Here is a 20,681-nt window from a genome sequence, read left to right as displayed (position 1 = left end):
ACAGTCTCAGCACTGGCATCTCTCTAAACATGCTGTTGAAGTTCAACCATTTTATAAAGAGTTAATACCTACAATTTTTATTGCAGGATTTCTGTGATTTCTTAACCAACTGCAGCAAAAGGCACTAAAAAGTGGGGAGACGCTGAACCCAACAGCATCTAACTGCTGCAGAAACAAGCCTGAAATTAAATCCTGATGGCACCAAAAAAACTCAAACTCACAAACAGCACAGAATAACTAAGCATCCAGATTAATGAACTAAGCTTGAAGACATGAGTAATTTATTAGGAAAGAAGCTTATTTAATATTAAATGTTCAAGGACAGAGACAATCAAATTTGTAACAGAAATTCAAAGATACTTTATTTCCATTTCTCGTATACCAAGAAGCTAGGAATTGCTTAGTTGTAAAAATGGGATTCATTTTAGTTCGATTCACACAAATACTAAACATTTATTCTTGTGTTTTAAAGTCCAAGAATGAAAACTTGCAATTAAACACTGAGCAAGCCATGTGTTCAGGTTATGTTGGTTTCTTATCTTAAAAAGCCTTAAAGAAATAAAAGGATACAGGACTTATATTCTCAGTAGCATATGTGCTATTATCAACACATCTTTTCTGAACTCTGGGAGGAAACACCAGTCCTGAATTAAATTTTATAAAAAAAAATTCTAACTCAACTTTATATTTTTCTACGCCACTACAGCTTTCTTTCACCTCATTTTAAAGCAGATCTTCAATTTAAGCTGTCTTCCACTGTCTTCACAGGCTCTTCATGTAGTAGTCCTATAATGCAAAATTTTGGGAGAATAGACGATTAGACAGCATTAGGAGCATTTTGTTTACCATTCCTACACACTTGCCCAGTTGTTAGCTGTCATCTTAACTCTAAAAAACATCACCATTGAACATGACTGGCTTTAGAAGCAATGATGTAGCATTAATGGTTTAATATCAACATTAAATGTTTAAGAGTTCTTAGCATACATAATGCAACTACAGTAAGAAATTATGTTGCAAGAAGCTCGTTTATCAGCTGTCATCTCCACTGTTAGTTCCTTATTTCAGGAATACAACTAAAAACCTTCTGTAAGAAAGCTATGTCAAGAGCGGGGAAAAAACCTGAAGTTGTCCTTTCAATACAGTATTGTAATGGCCTATTGCTTAGCTGCTTCATTTCCCACAATTTCCAGCATACATTCCTGCCATCAACACTGTCATCATTTAGTGGCATCTGTCTCTGCATTTACATCTGCCTTACAAGCCTGTTACCAGGCATTCCACTGTTCTGTGCTATGGCTGACTGCAAAGTCTCCTACACAGTAGGAAATATTAAGCACATACCTCTTTAAAGACTTGAATTGCATTGAAAGTAACAAGGCGAATATTATGTAGTGTTTATTGCATTTTAAACTCTTTAAAGATATCTAATTCTGGGCAGCACTGCATCCCTACACACAGTTGAAAGAAAATTCCATTCTGTTAACATCAGATTTACAGTATTCACACAATACACAAAAAGTCCTTTTCACTAGCTTCAAAATCAAAAACACAACAGTAAGCTTAAAGATTACAGGCAACAGCATTCAAACATGGATGTGGGTAGAGAAAGGAGTACCTGGCATGAGTACCTGCTTAGTTTGACTGAATCCTTGATTTTTAATTTGGCTTTTCATGGGCCGCTCACAACACCAACGCTGTGTGAGGTATGGTAGTCAGCTGCAATAATTCATAAACCCTACACTTCCATCAATCCAATGCTACTGGCTCTCGAGTTACAGAACAAACTGCATTAGAATGCAAGGCAATAAAGCAAAAAAACTAGAAACATCCTTGACAAAGAAATACTAGCAGTTTATATGAAAACAAAGTAGTCCAACATGTGCCTCAAATATTAAGTATTTAAGCAAAAGTTTCTGCTGATGTACCAACACAATATGGACTTAAATACAAAACCAGTTCAACCTTTTTTAAAAAAAGATAACAAAATCCCTAAAAATAAAAAAGTATAATTAATTTTTCTATGGTGACTATATTACAAATATGTTCCAAAGAGGCACACTAATGGGGGCACGAGTCTGCTACAAAATAGCTGAGACAAAACAATGTACCTCAAAATGTTTTGCAGGACTACACTGTCATTTCCTTCAGAAGGTGCTTTAGTTTGTCTTCTTACTTGACTTAGTTCCATCTTCATCTGTGCATACTTACGCTGCACTGTTAAACAGTAACAAAAAGCCCTAATCAAAGTTTGAAATAATGCACTTACCTCTGTCTGATCTGAGGTCTTATCAGATCAGTTTTAATTGGACTGAGTGTCACCTTCAGATTTAATGTCTTCATTGGTCCCATTGACCTCATTCTTAGTCTCACTCTCCTTCGAGTCTGTATTTGTGTCTTCACTCTGTTTTTCTCGACTACTGGACTTCATACTACTTTTTTTATCATCAGATCCCCTCTTTTCTGCCATGAAAGAAGACATTGACCATGGATTTCAAAGTAAAAACAAACATTGCACATGTGAGATACATATTGCAATACAACACAGGACAATTACTTTCAATAGCAGTAACAGTAATACTCAAAGTTACAGAAATAAGCTTCAGACTACCATGCCAGAATGGAGAGGGGACAAAATAAAGGTAGAAGGGGACAGTACAGGGTGGGGGAAGAAGAGAAAGGTCAGACCTCCTAACAGAGGCAGCTACTCAGCTCTCTGTCAAAATGAACAAACTGGGGTAAAGAGGTTAGGCAAATGTGTAATTATGGTGCATGGCTTCCTTACTTATGATGGGACTCTTCTGGTGCCCAGGTTGTGGAATCTGATTGTGTATGGCTTGCTTTATTTTATAATTCTTGTTAATTATGGTTCTTGAAAGAGAATCAGAAAAGAGTGGTGGGACAATGCTTGACTGCATAATCAAAGAAATTGATAGTTGCCAATTAAAAACTAGCAATTTCAAACTATCAAATACTTTGGGAAACAATATTAAGCACTGCCAGCTTTGAAGGTGGAGATCAGTGACAATCAAAATTAAATTTGAAGCTGCACATTTTTCAGTGTTAATTCTCAATTTTATAAAAACAGCAGTCATTTATAACCAACTCATTAAAAGGGCTTGGGGAGACAGCTTGGAAGCTATATAAAAAGCATTTTTTTTCCAAAGGCAAAGAAACAGCAAGATGTGGGGGAAGGAACCCACAATTTCATAACAAATTGGGAAGCTCACTGAACCATTTGCTACACTAAAAACTCAAATCTTCAAAGAAGGAAGGAAGCCAGAAGTAAAAATATTTCCATGGGAAGAAAAACATTCAGTATTAGAGCTGCGTGCCTCATCTGTAAATTCAGTATTTGCAAATTTAATAAAAATACCAATTCCTGCTGTATTATTTCACACCGTAATATTCAACTCTTGATCAGTAAAGACACTCTGGAGAGAAAAAAAAAAAAATCCAAAAAACCAACCTCTCAGATGTCATCATACAGAACAACATTCACGCTCTTTTTTTCTGATTATTCCCTGCTATCCGAGCAATCAAAATAAATAATATAAACAGATATATCCCCAACACAGGAACACACAGATAGAGCACTCTGAAAAAGCTATTTTAAACAACATTATCACCTAGACTGGTATAACACACTTTTATATTCCAGGAGACAAAGCAAGAAATTAAGCTTTAAAAGAGCAGCGACATCCCAACTTCTTTGTTTTATAACACACTACCAAAGGACAGGGTAAAGCCCTCACAGAGAAACGAGGGCAACTGCCTAATGCCACCAGTAGTGAGGATTCACCTGCAGCAGCACATCCAGTGCAGTGTGCTTGGAGAAAGCACATGGCAACATCACCCAGCTCACTGAAGGACTGGGTCAGATCGGGTCTGTGTGCCCTCGATTTGCCAACTCCGCAGGTAGATTGCACTCTAACTAACCTTGTTAAAAAGTCTTCTTTTTGTGTCTTAAAGGTATCTCCGGTGCACACGTGGATCCACTGAGGAATAGTAGTCTTGTTTCCCCGCAGAGGACTAGTAGTCAGTCCAATAATCTTATCTTCTGTCCTATGTAGATATGGTAGATCTTAATAGCCCTATGGATGTGCAGTGTGCAGGGTTTTGTTCTGTCTTGTTTGTGTCTTGAATGTGGTCAGGAAGGGTAATTTTGTTTGAGGTCAAAAAAACCTAATAAACTGTGGTACGAAAGATCAAACTCTTCTAAATTTTTTAGTATTAAAATAGGTTTACCATAGCAAACCTCCAGTTTGCCAAGCAGAACTGAAAAAGTGTATTCAACAAATAGCCCAGTAACTTTTCAACCCCTAGAGTATCTGCAAGAAGTTCCTCCACTGTATTTTTAATCAGTAAGAGAGAAAGCACACAGAATTAGTTTCCTGTTGAAACTGGGTGTATTATTTCAGCTGTGATCTATTAGGTATAATGACATAATACTGACTTTGCTTCCTGATAAAACACATGCACATTTTTCTGATTGAGTTTGTGTGGGCAACTGAGATGTGTTTTGTGAGAATTCTTATAACAACAAAATGAATTGCTTTACTGTTCAGAAAACCAAACATAATATCCAGTATTACTGAGGTGTTCTGGCAGTATTTGCTGAGGTTTAATCACTAAAACATTATCATAATTCCTTTTATACAAGTATCAGAATCCAGATTAGGGAAGATAAAGAGCCAAGCCAAAGTGGTCTAGAGGCCCATTCCCTATTAACCCTTCATAAAATGAAGGTACTTGGAAAATAATTTTTCTTTTCTTAAAACCCTCTAATTATTCCATCTGCTCTGAAGTTTGTTAACTTGAACAGTAGATGCATTCTACTGGTTTATATTAAGCTATTGCTCAGCTGGTGTTCATGGCTGGTGGCCCCTTTTTTTTGCAAAGGTATCCCTGACTGTGAAATCTGAGTCAGAAACCAAATGCCCCCATTTTTACACATACTTTTTCCTTATAACTTTGGTTGCTATCTTCTACAGGAAGCCAGGACTTCTGATTTTTTGAAGTGTGGCACAAATTTAATGTGCAATTGTACACAAATCTTGGGCAACTGCTCCTTGGGATTTTTGGTGTTAATATGCATGTTTATAAAGCAGTCTGAGATTTCAAGATGAAAGGAACTACCATGAGTAGTTACAGCCTTTGCTGCTTACTTTTACAACTGCAGATCAGTGATGGCTATAAAGACAAGTAGATTCTGAAGCCACGATTCCCAATGTACAAAGTTAACATTTAACTTGTAAGTTAGTATTGTGCAAAAGCCACACACTTCAAATATATGAATCTCTAAAGCTTTATTCTTAACTACCCAACTAGAGTGCCACATTGCAAATATGAGGATGCAATGGTGCTTACAGTTTCAGCACAGAAATTCAATGCTGCCTTATTAACTACTACTGAGTTTGGTTTCTTCCTTCCTCCCCTTCTCTATTTTTTTTCTATTAAAAGATTTTCCCAACAAAGGGAAAATCACAAACTTCTTTAGCGTTACAGTCCTGCTCTAAGGCCTATTTGTGTTTTTACAAATGTTAGGATGGCACAGTCAAAAAAGTAATTGATTTTCCCAGGTGGGATTTTCATCGCAGCTCATAGCATCACCTCACTGTTCTCATTTCTGGTGGAAGAAAGTAGCAAGCAGCAAATAAAACAGCCAGCAAGGAAATCAGTCAAGTTAAAACTAAAAATACTTGAGATGCTGAAGAAAGTTCACTAGCTCCTCTGTTTACGAGAAGATTAAGGAAAGAACTGAAAAGCTCAAAACCAGACCAAATTTAAATAAATAAGAAAACAGTTATTTATATGCATAGATACACAAATTCAGAAGAATAGGACATTCTTGACCAAGTACCATAAATCTGTTTGTAAAGCAGGCAAAAAAGGCACAGTATCAGGTAGGAACAGTAATAAATGGACAGATATAGGCTACAACGCTGAATCTGAGTTTAAAGCCTGCACATCATTTTCACTGCCAACGAGCAAGCAACAAAACCCACTCTCTTACATGGCCAAGGAAAATGAGAGAAGAATCAATTCTAAAGGTGCCCCACAGGATAAACCAAATCACTGAAACAACCCAAGGAAGAGAAATACATGAAGCATTACCAACATTTTGGCAACCAATCCACTGGATAAATATGGAGAAGGGTAAAGCAGACAGGCCTATGCAACCCAGACACATGCACAGAGCACCTTTCATTCCAGAGAACCTCAAAAGTACCTTAGAAACACAACTGTTTCATCCATTACTGATGATGAGCCCTTTGAAGTGGGGTGGCTGTTTCGGACTGGCCGTTAGTCAGCTCCCCACCAGAGCCAGAAGTATTACGTTCCTACAGAAGTTCCAGAAGACTTTTAAAGGGGGAAATTTAGCAGTAACAGTGAATTAGTATCTTCTCACAAAATGTCAATCTACAGTGTTCTCACTGTAGCTCTTTGTAATCCTACTTCAAGTAAAGTTTCTGAGCTTCAGCCTCTGGTGAAGCAGTGAGTCACCATAAACGCTGTGGTACATGGCATGTACAGCTACAAAACTGTTCCAAGGACTAACACAGCTTTCTGTTGAGACTCACCTGAATACTGACAAAGCAAAACTCACTTTGTTTATAAACAACAAACAAACAAAAAAAAAAGTGAGAAAGGTGGGAGGGAAGAGCAGGAGACTCAGGAGAAGGCATGAATTGTCATTTAGAGCATCACAGAGATTTCGCAATATTTATCTTGGACTGCATTTACACATTGGGAAAAAAACTTAAAAGCACTGTTAAAAGGCTAATAAAGTAAATATGATAGTGTTGAGAAGTAATAGATGGTATAGGTGAAAAGCCAGGTACTAATCTCCCATAAAACATGTACCTGCAAAGGATAACTGCAAATATCCACTAAGAGTAGGAATACGAGACATTCATTAGGAAATTATGATTACAGGCTTATGTTATTCTAAATGTAAAGAGGTCATCAAATATATAAAAATCCTTCCACACTTCATCAGCAGACAAAGTACAACAGGTAAGAGAAGGACACTGGGGTGTAGGTATGCACACATGTGCAGTAATGGTAACTGGAAAGAACAAAAAGCTTCAAATTGCTTCCAGCAACACACACAGCTTTCAGAACCAGGTCTGATTTGGTACTAAGAACTTTCAGTCATTCTTTGAAAAGCTAACAGCTTTTGAGACTCTAAGAAAAGAATAGTTTCAGAACTTGATAAGAACTCAGTCTTTATGCAAACATACCTTTTTCTTTTGACTTCCTGTCTTGTTCTCTCTCTCTGCTTTTGCTTCTGTGCTTGTAGGATTTCCGATCCCGGCTCTTGGACCGTCTCCTGTCCCTACTACGAGACCTGTGTTTCCTTTCTGATCTATCGTGGCTTCTGCTTCTCCTCCGGTCACGACTCCTTAACATTCAGAGAGAATTTCAAAAATGTGTATCTCAGCTGCTATTTTCTAACTCAGGATATAAAACAGTAGCACTTTTAAAAACAGTGATTATCCGCAGAAACCAAGTCTTAACATATTGCATATAAATATTTCCCAGTACCTAAGAGCTGGTTTCATACTGCCCTCTTCATTTATTGAAACACTTAACTACACAGCTTATAAGCATTAACCACCATGAAATAAAGACCAACTGAAGGAAGAAACAAAACCCTACTTTTTGGGAGCATACTTTGTCTGCTGAAAGCTCCCTTATAAAACCCCTTCCACCACTATGGTGTCATCTTCCAAAATTGGAGAGGAGACAGTGACACTCAGCAAAAACTTGCTTATCCTTAGAACCAATAAGATGTGTCTTCACTTAAGAAGCAAGACCTAAGTGAAGCTAACAAATCAGTGACGTGACTCAGGCTGACAGATCAAGTCCCCACAAGAATTTTACCTTCTGCAAAGTTACACAAAATTACTTAAGGCACACAGACACACACACAGGTACCTGCTTCGCCTTCTTTCTCTGCTTCTTGACCTTTTGTGGTCTCGTGAGCGGCTGCATCTCCTGTCAGATGTCCTGCTGGAATGCCTGCTCCGTGAGCGGCTCCTTTTACGCCTCTCTCTGTCACGAGCCCTCTCTTTTTCCTTTTCCTCCTCTTCACGTCGTCTCTTCCTTTCCCGCTCTTCTCTTTCCCGCTCCCTTTCTTTCTCTCTCTCTTCCCGTTCTAGCTTCTCCTTTTTCAATCTTTCATCACGGTCAGGCTCTTCTGTTCTTTTTCGTAACTTCTCCTTAAAAAACAAGTTCACAGGAAGAAATGAAGATTTCTCCTTAAGCTGATACATTCTGATAATTCAGTGTTATTTTCCAAACAAAGGACAGTGCTTCATAAAATCCCTGAAATGAAAATCCTTTGTCTTTCAGAACTTTTTTTTGCTTGTCACTCTCACAAAAACAGAGGCCACACTGTATTTCTTTAAAAAGGCCATTAAAATCCCCACGTGAATTAACATCTTTGCTTGCATCTAATGTCACAACAAATTACATCAGTAAAAGCACAGTGCAGAATTCCATTTCTTGGAGTGTTTCACCCTCCTTGAGAAAATCCACTGGACAGCCTTTTATGTACATTCGGAAGCCTCCAAGCATGTTTCAATAACTGAAGGGAATACTCACCTTTAAATCTTCTACAGTAGCTTTTATTTTGGCATAACCCATGTGCTGCTTTCCCATCAAGTGGTCATCTACTCTGGACTGTGCATCTCCTACAATTAAAAAGGCTCCACAAACTTCACACACTTCCATTTGTTTTTCCTGGGCTGCAAAGCTCTCAATTGTCTATAAAAGAAGAATATTTGATAAGGCTAAAGTTTTAGTCAGTGAAGAGGTTTAGAACTCTGTTACTGTAGTCAAATCCCAGACTCTACTGAAAGCTGAAATCACATCTGCCTGCTTCATCTTTGGAGCACTGCACCCATCACAGTAAACAGGGAGAAAAGAGGCCACTCTATGCCTATTCCCACATGGAAGGGGTCCATGAGAAACCACTGAATAATTACTAACTGCATTAACATGTACACAGTCACAGCTGCAGCTTCCTTGCAATATCATAAAAATTTCGGAAGTTTTTCTTTTAAAGCTTTCTTTTTCAGTTTTAAGATTTCTTTGGCATCACCTGAAATGTTAGGAGCTGCAGAACTACCATGGAATATACCTCAAGGAATCAAAAGGCTAGAATATCCCGTGAAGGAAAACAAAAATAAATACTGGGTTCTATTTAAAAGTATAGTGGTCAAACCACTGTTTCAACAGACATGTGAGAAGTACACTGAAATTTCAACATAAACCCAGGTGATTATTGCTGTGCAATGTTCAGGAATCATACTGTATGGATATAAACACACTGAATGCAATATTTAAGAGCTCTTAAAAAAATAAAACAAGAATCTCAGTTTGAGCATTTCATTAAACACCAAAATATAATCTCTAAACTTAAGCTCCTTTTTATTAACAATAACTTGATAATTAATACATTCCCTCTGGGCCTCTGTAGCTCTCTTACAGTCAGACAGATGCCTGTCTCCAGTCACAGCCCTGACCCAAGGGCTTTCTGTAACAGTCACATTGGTAGTTCAGTAGAATTATATTGCAGAGGCTACAGGGCAAAGTTTAAGTGGCACCTAAACTAGAGAAGCTGCAAGCTCTCCTCCAGGACTGCTGGGTGAATAATGTCGTAATTTGCGTGCAGGAAGCCCACTCTCAAGGTAGAATGCCTGAACAACACACTGGATTAACACAGCCAACTGTCCTGTTACTATGTAATAAATTCTGCACAGACCTTGCATGCCTTCATGGCAGGACAAGGTTATTCAGAATGTACTGTACACCAAATTTTGATATGTCTCGGAGAACTATGAACACACTACTTACCGAAGTTGTAGACCTCAGCAGTTCTCTTTCTTCCTTTAACTGTTCAACGAGTTTCATCATTCCTTGTGCTTCTTCCACCTTTCCTTCTGAACCCAGCTCTTCAATCTAAAAGGCAATAAAAAAAATTGAAGTTTAATTTCTGATTAAGTAACAAAAGAAAGCAATCTCTCTTACAGGGGTTAAAAAAAAGCTCACCTGTTGAAGCAGTACATCAATTTTGTCAGTTAACACCTGAATCTTCTCCTCATTTTTACCGGTAGGGCCCGCTCCCTGCAAACAGTACAAGAGTGAGTTGGGGCTTTTTCTTTTCTTGTGGGATTTTTTTTTTCTCCTCTCATTAAAATACCTTAAATACACAAATGTTTGTCTTCTCGTGTTCCAAAGACACTTTGGGAATAACCTCCCCCTGGCCTCTTCTCCCACGAGAAGCTACTAATAATAGTCTAGTCAAATACAAAACACTCCTCAGCACAGTTTATTCCACCCTTGTTCAGTCTAATCATATGAATTCCTCCCAAATCAACAAAAATGTTCAAGGTCATGACCCATGAAAGGTAAGAAAACTGTATTCAAAGTCCTAACTTTAAACTCTGACACTCCCATGCAGCTATTACGTATCTTTGTAGACATTCAAGTTATGACTTAGAAGTTCTGTGGGCTTTGAATTTCAAATTCTGGAGTGTAAAATGTGAAAACTACCTCACTTTTAAGATGTATTTGTTAGCAGTGTCCTCTGTGCAGGATGCCAGCATAGACTTATTGCTGCCCTCCCACCTCTGCTCCAGAAGTGGTATCTCTTGACTGGATATTGTCCACAGCTCCTTGTGAAGCAACTGGACTTTGTACAGAGCAGAGAGGTGGGGCAGCAGAAAGGAGCAAGGCTGTCCTGGCAGTAACAAAACCCACAGAGCACTGGCCACAGTCACTGCTCCAAATCCATCAGGAGATAAGATTCAGCTTGCTAGTGCAGGGAAGGAGGAATGTGCAACTAGTGGAGAGGAGGTAAACTGAGGTTGTGAGGGTAAAGGCAACACCTGACAGGTAGAGGATAGATATTCATTCTGAGGAAACCAGAGACAGTGAGAACAGAGAGAGCTTCTGCTCACTGTGTAGTCATTTGGCTCATCCATTAATGCCAGATGCAATCTGCTGGCTAACAGATGAAAAATCTTCTTGATCAGGAATCTTCTGGGTAACAGTAAGCTTTACCGGAATAGAAAATTCCCTGAAGATGCTATCTACAGGAAGATCTGCCTCAGTGCCTCTTGCAGACTCACCCCAGAAGACTGCTGGTTCTGTGACAGTGCCAAACGAGCGTGGCCCCTGCGGATCCTGCGCTCCACCTCTGCGAGCAAGCTCTGCAAATAGCGCAGGAAATCCCTCTCATAGCCCACCTTCATAAACCGGGAGCTCTTCTCATACCTGAGAACAGATTGTCAAAATGACAGCTCACATCACCTGCAATAGATGAAAACTAAGGAACAAGATGCACGGTATTATAAATTGTTGCTTGTGTTAAGAAAGTATTACATATTTAAATAAATTAATTAATTTTTGATTAAATATATTTATGCAAATAAAAAGAGGAAGCAATTTGTAACGTTCAGGTTGCTACTAACAAATTTCAAAGACAGCAGAAACTCTATTTGCTTTAACACATCCAACAACAAACTTACTGTTTGCGCAGATTTTCATCATGAATTTTTTCACAAGGACCTAAGAAGACAACACAAAAAGCTTAAGTTTGCATTCCTAAATGCTGTATTCATATTTCACCAGCATTGTGTACCACAATAGAACAGGGCTGCAAACATTTCACAAGGACTTTTATGCTTCTGCCTTTCTGCTTCCTTTGCTTGGAGCTTGAAAGATACATTAAAGAAAAAGAATGCCAACATTGTTTAGTAATTATAAAACCAAAGGAGACTCTACATAGGAAGTCTTCATAAAAACAGAATTTTCAGATCAAGTTTTACATCAGTAAATACAAAGAAACAATAAAATATCCCAAACACCTGGGGCTAAAAAAAAAAGAAAACAAAAAAAACCACCCCCAAAAACAGCAAAAAAACCCCACAAACAAAAAACAAATAATAACTAAATATGAAGGGTAATTACCTCCAGCACTTTCTAACTTCCTGGGTTTTCTGCAACACACTGGCTACTTAAAACAGATCTTTGGAGTGAATTAGGAGATACGTGCTCTGAGTTCCTGAAAGTGGCTGTGTTAAAATTCCTCACCTTCCCCAGACTCTCAAATTCTTCAACAGACTTAGAAACTAACTAAGACAAGAAGTCTGGTTTTGCTGAGTTACAATCTCCAAACTACACACTGCATGTAGCCATCACTTGAAAACTATGAGTAATTTAGAGATGATCTTCAGAAGTAACTACTACAGTAAGTGAGTCTCTAAAATACAACAGCTCAATAATGTATACTCACACAAAAATAGTCAAATCCCTGCCCAGGAAGAATAACCCAAATTAGAAACTGACACTTGAGCAGGAGAAAAGCACCCCACAACCAGTAATTTAGCTTACACAGCAAGAAAAAAGTGTTAAGAATTTTTTTTTTTAATTTGGACAAAGGAGGATCTGGAATAAACATTATTTTTAGCATAGTGTATCACTGGCAGGCCTTGAAATGAAAAAAAAAAAAACCAAAAAAAAATGAAGTGTTTTGACAGAGCAATTAACAGTAAAAACACAGTTTGCAAACAAAAGCTCAACTGCAATTACTTTTAAGTGAATAAAAACCTCATGACTTATAAACTTACCTAAATCAGAACGGGTATTTGTAAATAATTCAGCTGGGCAAAAGCCACAAAGGTAGTATTTGCAAACCTGACAGAGAAGAAAGAAACAGGCATCATTTTTTTGCCTCCTGAATTGAAAATTTTGCTATCACTTTTACTTCTAAAACACAGTGAAAAAGTTTTCTTTGAACATAGCAAAATTTCTGTAAGTTTCACACACCCTCTGTATTTCATGGCAGCAGTAAGTGCCACAAGATGCATCGTGATGACAAAACACCAAAATCTTACTTTTCTTTGCAGTAGTAATAATTCTTAATTTTATTACTAAATATTTAAGATTAGAGGAAAGTGCCATCAACTTATAAATATTTAATACCTCCAAAGGAAAGAAATGAAATCAGATTGGACTATTTAATAAGTTTAAATTCCTAACTGTGAAAAGCCACAAGAGGTGAGAAGAACTGCCATGAAGCATGGAACAAGTTCCTCTGCTTGCCTGGGACAAGTCAGTGCTCAGCCTTCACTTCCTCAGAGCTACTGGGCTGCAGAACTGGAGCCACCTGCACTCAAACATCAGGTACTGCCCCAAAGACTCTGATGGCAATTAAAAGACTGAGAATTATCCAGAAGCTTTCCTACTCCAATGCTTTTACAACTCCCTGCTTTAAGAATGACAGCAATAAGACATTATATAGCTCTTCAGGCAGAGAAGACATTCATTTTAACCTGGTTTCCTGGAAAAGGTTTGGTTTGTTTCTGCACGGTCTGGTTTTACATTATTGAATTAGGTTCTTTTTCTCATAACACAAAAAGACCACCAGAAAGTTCAAAAAACCATAAACCTGTTACTCTAGTCAGCAAATACTTAACATATGATGGGATAAAACCAGCTTTTGTTACAAACGTTATTCACTCTCACCCATGAGCTTAGCTAGTCAAGTAGATCAGTTCCTAAAGTTCTTAACACAGAAATATCTCCTGTCTATCCATCAGAACAGCCATAAGGGTAAAATCAGAAATATTTTCATCCATAACTTCATAAACCATCTTAAATAATTAACTTTTCACTAGACCCTTCACACAGATGTGACTGCTATTAATTAAGGTGTAAATCCAAAACTAGCCTGGACATTCTTCCAGCACTTCCTTTATGTTATACCAGTTTAACTTTTGGCAAATCTAATAATTGTGAATGCATTACAGCCTAGTCCTAATCCTCACATGTCCTGTGGACAAAGACTTGCAGTATCTTACCTCCCAAGATACAGACTGCAGTATTTGAAGAAATGAGGGTGAGGAGAGAGGCTCCAAGCACCACCACCTCACTAAAAAAGCCTGTGATACCCATTGATCAAATAAGATCAGCCTGATTTTTTCCAAGCTAACTGCCAGACACTGCAAGTCAGGCTATGAAGTTAAAACTCTACTGACTGCTTTACAGATTACTCAGAAAAACAATCAGGCTTTCTATTAACAAACCATGGACAAGAAACACAAACAAACCAATCTCTTATGTAATTTGAATACTTCTCCCATGATCCAGGTTTGGACACTAGTACCTATCTGAAGCAATTTACCAAGAATAGTTAAGAAAACATGAGAAATGACCTTTGTTTTTCTTCTCAGAAGGAAGGAGAGAGTTACTGGGCAAAATCTGGTTTCAGAATCTGCTCTTCTCTGAAAGCTGCAACATTCCTTGTTTTACTACAGAGTTGCTTCAAAGGAGCAGTTTCTGGGATGGATTTCTGTACTAGTCCATAAAAATAATTTCTCTATACATTCTCTTCTTCCGTTTTCTCATATTCACATCCAGGTATAATGATCAGTGGAAAGATACTTCCCAAAAAATTTCAGAGATGGATTAGACAATTTCCTAAGACACAGAGAGCACAGTAATGACAGTCTGACCATACCATACTGTTAAAAGGGTTGTAGAATATCTTCTATCAACCAAAAAATTAGGCAAACTGGCCTGTAACAGTTTAGAAACTAGTAGTGACAAAAGGAGCAAAGGAAAAGTAACTAGAAGCATAATGAACAAAACAAAACAAAAAAACCCACTGTCAATGAAAACCAGAATTACAATTATTATGAAACACCACTACTAGGAAAATGCTCTTTTTATGAACTGATGGTTACAGCAAAAAGTTGCAGTAACCAGTACTAAAATACGAGGTTTAAACACACCATACACTGTACTAATATTTATGTGTTAAAAACCTCAAGCAAACACAAACCTTATCAAACAAACAAAAACCTCAAACCTGAAATAATGACAAAACACCAAAAAGCTGCCATAATTTTCTCCTACCAGCTCTAGATGCTGCCACTCTAGCACTAGTATGGCACTTAGTGAATTACCTGACATTCCCTCCTTGGAAGCAGCCTGCAGAGAAATACTCACTTCAGAGTGGTTCCAGCCACTGAGGCTGAAGCGATTTTCTTCCCCTCTCACACCTATTTCATTATGCTCCTTATCTGAGTTTGCTTCAACAGGAAAACACAACTTGCTGGAATCCTGCAGAATCTTGCAGGTATCATTCCAGCTCAGCCTCACTGAGTGCAACGTCTGCCTTCCCAGGCTGAACATCAACTGCACTTCCCATCAATCCCAAGTAATCAATGGTGAGTGGGAACAGTAAGGGCCAAGGAATGGCTTAAGCATCACAGAACCATTGCAGGACTGAAACAGGTGAGTGCTAAGTTTCAACTGGCATAACTCACTCATGGTTTATCAGGCTGCTGTAATAATCACAAATAAGATGACAACACATTCCATAACAGGCAGTTTGGTAGGCATAACTCCCTATGCATGCAATGTGCATTTATTCCTTTTTGCAGAATTATTTTGCAGAATCTGACAACTTTGCTAGCGAGAAGGTGCAACATGGAAGTATCACTGTCAAACTGCTGCTGCAGGATAAGCCACAGCTTGGGTCTCAAAGCCCCTGAGTGCTAACATTTTGATAAGACACTACAACAAACAGGGATGCCTGGAACTTTCCACTTCTTCATCACAAATTCATTAATCCCTGATATCTCTTGGAGGTGGCAAAGTCATATCCTTCACATCCAAGTCCACTAAGTTAACAGCAAGAACTGCAAGCTCAATTGGAGTTTGGGAAGCAGTTCAAAGCTTTCCCATATAAAGAAGCTACTGACAGGCTCTATATTGTTAATGCTTCTACATTAACACGCTTCTCTTCTGCAAGAAATTTATTTACTGATGGAGAAGTATCTCTCTAATAGTAATAATTACCAAAATAAATTGCTTTGGAGAGACAATTCCTAGTAAAAAGGCTGAGAATAAAATCCAGCAGACTGTGGCTTACACATCAAAACTAGTAAATTCCTTCTCAGCTGAGTTCTTTGAATCCATTAAAGCTCACACGCAGCAGACATTTTAAGAGCAATGCCCGCCCACCCAAACCCAAACAAACATCAGCCTTTCTCCCAACCCACTCTTAAAGACAAATGTTATTTGTTTTTGGAAGAGTATTAGTAATGGAAGGTTAAGTCCTCTCCCTCTGTCCCCTGGAAGATTAAGTCCTTAAATTCTACCTAGATACAAAGCAATTTAGGTCACATTATAAAAGTAAAAGCACAACACATCATGAATAGCTAAAACCATCCCATCATACTCTGAATACAAACCTACATTTTGAGAAACTGCGTTATCAGAGATGATTGCTCACAGCCATTTGTCTCTAACAGCTCTTCACCCCCCCCTCCCCCCCCACTTTCTGAAAAAACAGAGTTTGCCTTGAAGAAGCATCAAAATTTCAAACCTTACAGGAGCACGGGCAGCCCATGCTGGGCTGTCTTGTGCTACAGAACAACCTCAGAGCTCCTATAAAATTGCTATTTCTGTAAGAACTTGCTTTGTGCAGGTGGCATATTAAAGCAGGAAGGTGCAAATCAATAAAGAAAAATATAGAACACAAAGCCATGATAGTAAGCAGAAAGACTAAAATATACGATACTAATAATTTCTTCCACAAAACAAAACCTTTTTGCCAAAACCAGAACTAATCTCCTAAGGACATGCCATCATACTGAAATATACAGCAAGTGGGATTCCAATTTTTAAAGATTAAAGGCTTTAATCATGTTGAAGTTTTGAAGTAAGAACTTAAGCTCTACAAAAGCTTTTATAATAAATATGATTTACATGTTTCATTGGCACTGCAAATAAATCACACACGTCTCTGCTTGCACACTTTCCACTTCCACCCTGTATTTCACTGCACCCCTCAGTATCTGACAGCCACATGGATGCAATCCCGAAATGATAAGCAAAATACAGATGAGCTTGTGATAATCTTCCACGTTTAAAACTGATGAAATGTGACACCAAATCCTACACGTTGGGATCAATGCAACATGCTGGCATTGAGCAGGCTGCACGCTGATCTATGTCTAATCTCAAAAGAAATTACATTAGCACATGTATTTCACCTGAAAAGCAGGACAGCAGGCAGAGGTATTAATGTTACCATTTGACCCTTATCTGCATGTCCTGTCTTTTAAAACACGTCAACATTGCAAATTTAATCTTTAGGTGACAAAGACAGCCAAACTGAGACACATGTTTAACAGCAGTAATTACTGGGTTTTATGAACTCCTCAGTTGACTACAGGAACCCAGGAAAACATTAGTTGCAAAAAGGTTGTATTTAATCACCAAAAAAAAGCAGAAGCAGAGCAAACAGCAGCAGATCCCACAGGACTGAAGGCTCAACCCTAAGCCTGTAACTTTCCCACTACTCTCAGAGGAAGGACAGCTCTCACTTTCTGAACTGTCAAAGAACTGGGAAGAAGTGACAAGGCCCTCTCCAAAACAAAACTGAACAGTTTAGAGATGGAGTCTTTTGGTTATAGTCAAACTCTTCGGCCTGAAGTTGTAAGCGAAAAGAAAAACTGAAAATCTTCTGTGATTTGCTCATTTGAAGATGAAGAAAGTTGGTTTTTGTTTTCCCCATCATTCACCTTTAATAAATTCAGATTACTAAGAAGAGCAGCCTTTCTCACCTATGTGAATAAACCAAACCAAACCAATCCCCTTAACTGTTCTACCTGGACCAACATGGCTCAAGATATTCACCTTGTCTTTCATGTATTTCATCTAACTCCTCCATATTTTAAATTCACAATCAAAGGAAAATATCTCACTGAACACCCTAATTATTTTCTTAATGAAGTAAGTCTAGAAACACATGAACAAGGTCATGAAAACTTCCTTAACTCACAATTTCTTCCTGACTTGCACTGCTTACCTATAGATTTTTCAAGGGAGGGAATGGTTCCTCACATTTGAAAAATCTAAGGTAAGATAGGTATTGGTCCTAAGATCATGCAAATTCGACCAATTCAACCAAATTCAAACAAGTATTATCCCCCTTTAAAACGACCTAAATCACATTATATATAAACATGAAATCACGTCTTTGATTAAGATGCAATTTAGAACAGCCAAACTCAAGCATCTCTCCCTCCTCCCAAATAAACAACACCCCAAGTAAATACTAAGAGGGGGAAGAGCTACATGTTTTGTGCAGCTTGAACCACAGAAATTCCTATCACTTAAGTGACAAATTATTGCAACACTTTCTTTTAACATATGCCATAACTAAAAAAAAAAAAGTATAATGAACGGGAGAATATAAAAATTCATCAGTGTTCATCTCTCCCAAAGCAGCAGCTATAGGAATTCTGTAGGTATCACTGAGTTTTCCTGAAATAACTTAAAATTCAACTATGATAACCAAAACTAACTCATCATTCATTAAGGCTCAACCAGTGGAGAAGCCCCACTGAATAGCAACAATAATAACAATTAACATTGTTTTTCTTACTGCAGAAAATGAATGAATACCACATTAACGAAAGTACTCCTGAACAACAGTCTTGTTTGGGTTAGTGTCCATTCCCCCGTTCCTAGCACAATCCTCTGAGGAAATATAGAAAGAATCAAGATTTTCTTAACAAAATCCTCACTTTCCGAAGTCTTAATGTTTTTCCTTGTAGTACAACCTCCACACATTAAAGTCGGTACGCACGTGCCCCTCTTTTTCCTCTCCCCCCACCACCCTCAGGAACAGATCCGGAGACGTTTATCTCCCAAACTAAAACATCTGTCTCATCCCCCCTCGTACAAATCAGCAGTTTCTACTCAGAAGTGTTGAATTCCTCTAACCGCCCCACCTTATTTTTGTGTTTCCCTACGGGTGACCTCCGCCACCACCAGCCCCTCCGGAAACCCCCGTTCGCGTTAACGGCGGCCCCGGCGGGCACAGCCTTCCTCCGCAGACACCCAAACACCGGGGCTGTCCCTCCTGCAGCCCGGCTGTGTTGGGATCTTCCTCCTCCTCCTCCTCAGCGAGACTCGGCGCTGTTCCCGCGCACGGCCAGGCCCGGCTCGCCCCAGGCCGCCATGCAGGGCCCGACCCGCACCCCGACAAACCACGCGGAACCCCGGCTGTGGCCGGCACCTCACCCCTTCCCTCTTCCCACTCCCCGCAGTTCTCCCCGGCTGAGAGAAGCCGCCCACGTCGCTCCGACAGGCCCCCGGCCCCGCGCAGCGTGCGAGAGCAACGAAGGAGGGAGGCGAGAGGCGGCCCCGCTGCACTCACGCTCTCGTGGTCCCACCGCACGTTGCTGCGCTTTTCATCCGGGGCCAGGTTCCTGTCCCGGCCCATGAGCTCATCGAGGAGCTGGGCGGCCGATATCATCGTGAGCTGCGGGCCGAATCCTCCTCTCCAGACACCGGTCCGGCCGCCTCTCCCCTACCGCCCGCGCCGCGCCTGACAGAGACAAAATGGCGGCGGCGGCAGCTGGCCCTGCCCACAATACACCGCGCGGGCCGAGCCCGCCGCGCTCCGCTCCCTCACGGCGCCTCAGCTCTGCCCGGCTCGGGCCGCCGCGGGGCACGCGGGCAGGAGCGGGGGGTCCCGCCAGATACCGGAACGCGGAACCCCCACAGCCGCGTGTGCCTCCGCGCCAGGGGCAGCGGGTGCCACGCAGACGGTGTCATGACCCGTAATGTCCGGCTCGCTGTGGTGTCACTGCAGAGCGTGACCTGTCACGACAGACAGGGTCCGGCCCAGCGCGGTGTCAGAGCGTGGGGTCGCAGCCCACACGCACGGTGATGGCTGCAGGCTAAGGACACGGGCCTGGGCCCAGCTAAAGCACTGTCACGGTCCCCTCTGGCAGGAGAAAGTCACCCGAACTGCTCCTGATGCGCCGCGACCGAGTCCTGGTCCTGAGTGCCTCCAGCTGTGCATGTTCCCATAGGAGTCCAGGGAACTGTAGGATCGTTATGGCTGGAAAAGACCTCTAAGATCATCCAGTCCAAGAATCACCACACTGACCAATAAACCACGTCCTCAAGTGCCATAGCCGCGTCTTTTGTGAACGCTTCCAGGGATGACGACTCCACCATTTCCCTGGAAAGCCGGTCCCCGTGCTTGACAGGTTGAAGGAGAATAGAAGTCCTGCATGTGTAACATAAATCTTACACTTTAACCTTGGAACCAGCTCATTTTGTTTTCCTTTCTAGATGTGACTTTACACTTGATATATACTGAATTTCACGTAGCAACTCTCAACTACTTCCCAATTACTCAACATCATTTTGAACATCCTAAGTACATACAATTAATTAAGATTTGAATTCTATTTTTTGAAAATCTTGAAGCCAGTGTTCATGCTGATCCTGTAAAACCCACTTAAGACTGACAGCGACTTTGTTCAGCATCACTGAGGGCTTCATGCAAGCACCAGTTGTTACCTGAGGAGTTTCCTTCTGGAAATCTCTCCCTAATGCAGCACTGTGAGGCATCACAAACTTCTTTCAAGCTTTGCAATTTTGTAATGATTTAAGAACCTGATGGAACGGTTGGAACAGTGTGATTGAAAATCAGCTTTAACACAAGTTATGGTATGAATTTTCAGTTAATATCCTGTAGTCTGGGTTTGGGGATAGGAGGGAAGGTGGGGTGCTAATGCTGGGAACTGGGGCAGAACTGGGCTGTTTCAGTTTTTTTGTAATGCTCTGAT

The 20,681-nt window shown here is 40.0% G+C and overlaps 1 protein-coding gene across 8 annotated transcripts; it reads right to left on the bottom strand.

The window, feature by feature from the left end:
- Nucleotides 1-277: 277 nt before the first annotated feature.
- On the bottom strand, nucleotides 278-19,430 carry LUC7L3 (LUC7 like 3 pre-mRNA splicing factor). 8 transcript variants are annotated; one of them, XR_009933854.1, is made up of 13 exons: nucleotides 19,256-19,430; nucleotides 12,645-12,711; nucleotides 11,544-11,583; nucleotides 11,145-11,289; nucleotides 10,063-10,137; nucleotides 9,868-9,972; nucleotides 8,614-8,775; nucleotides 7,945-8,228; nucleotides 7,248-7,408; nucleotides 2,323-2,463; nucleotides 2,112-2,217; nucleotides 1,619-1,697; nucleotides 278-786 (listed from the first exon to the last, which is right to left on the bottom strand). XR_009933854.1 is itself a non-coding variant. In XM_062506486.1 (13 exons), the coding sequence occupies exons 1-12, from the start codon at nucleotides 19,352-19,354 to the stop codon at nucleotides 1,673-1,675; spliced, it is 1,410 nt and encodes a 469-aa protein (XP_062362470.1). In that variant the 5' UTR covers nucleotides 19,355-19,430; the 3' UTR covers nucleotides 278-786; nucleotides 1,632-1,672. The 8 variants fall into 8 exon arrangements, 5 of the variants coding, with proteins under 5 accessions (XP_062362470.1, XP_062362469.1, XP_062362471.1 ...); XM_062506486.1 differs by having other exon boundaries at nucleotides 1,632-1,697; XR_009933856.1 differs by lacking the exon at nucleotides 1,619-1,697 and having other exon boundaries at nucleotides 2,112-2,240.
- Nucleotides 19,431-20,681: the final 1,251 nt, after the last annotated feature.

Source organism: Cinclus cinclus, chromosome 20, assembly GCF_963662255.1.
Source record: "Cinclus cinclus chromosome 20, bCinCin1.1, whole genome shotgun sequence".
Lineage (NCBI taxonomy): Eukaryota > Metazoa > Chordata > Aves > Passeriformes > Cinclidae > Cinclus > Cinclus cinclus.
This window is presented reverse-complemented; position numbering and strand designations above follow the sequence as displayed.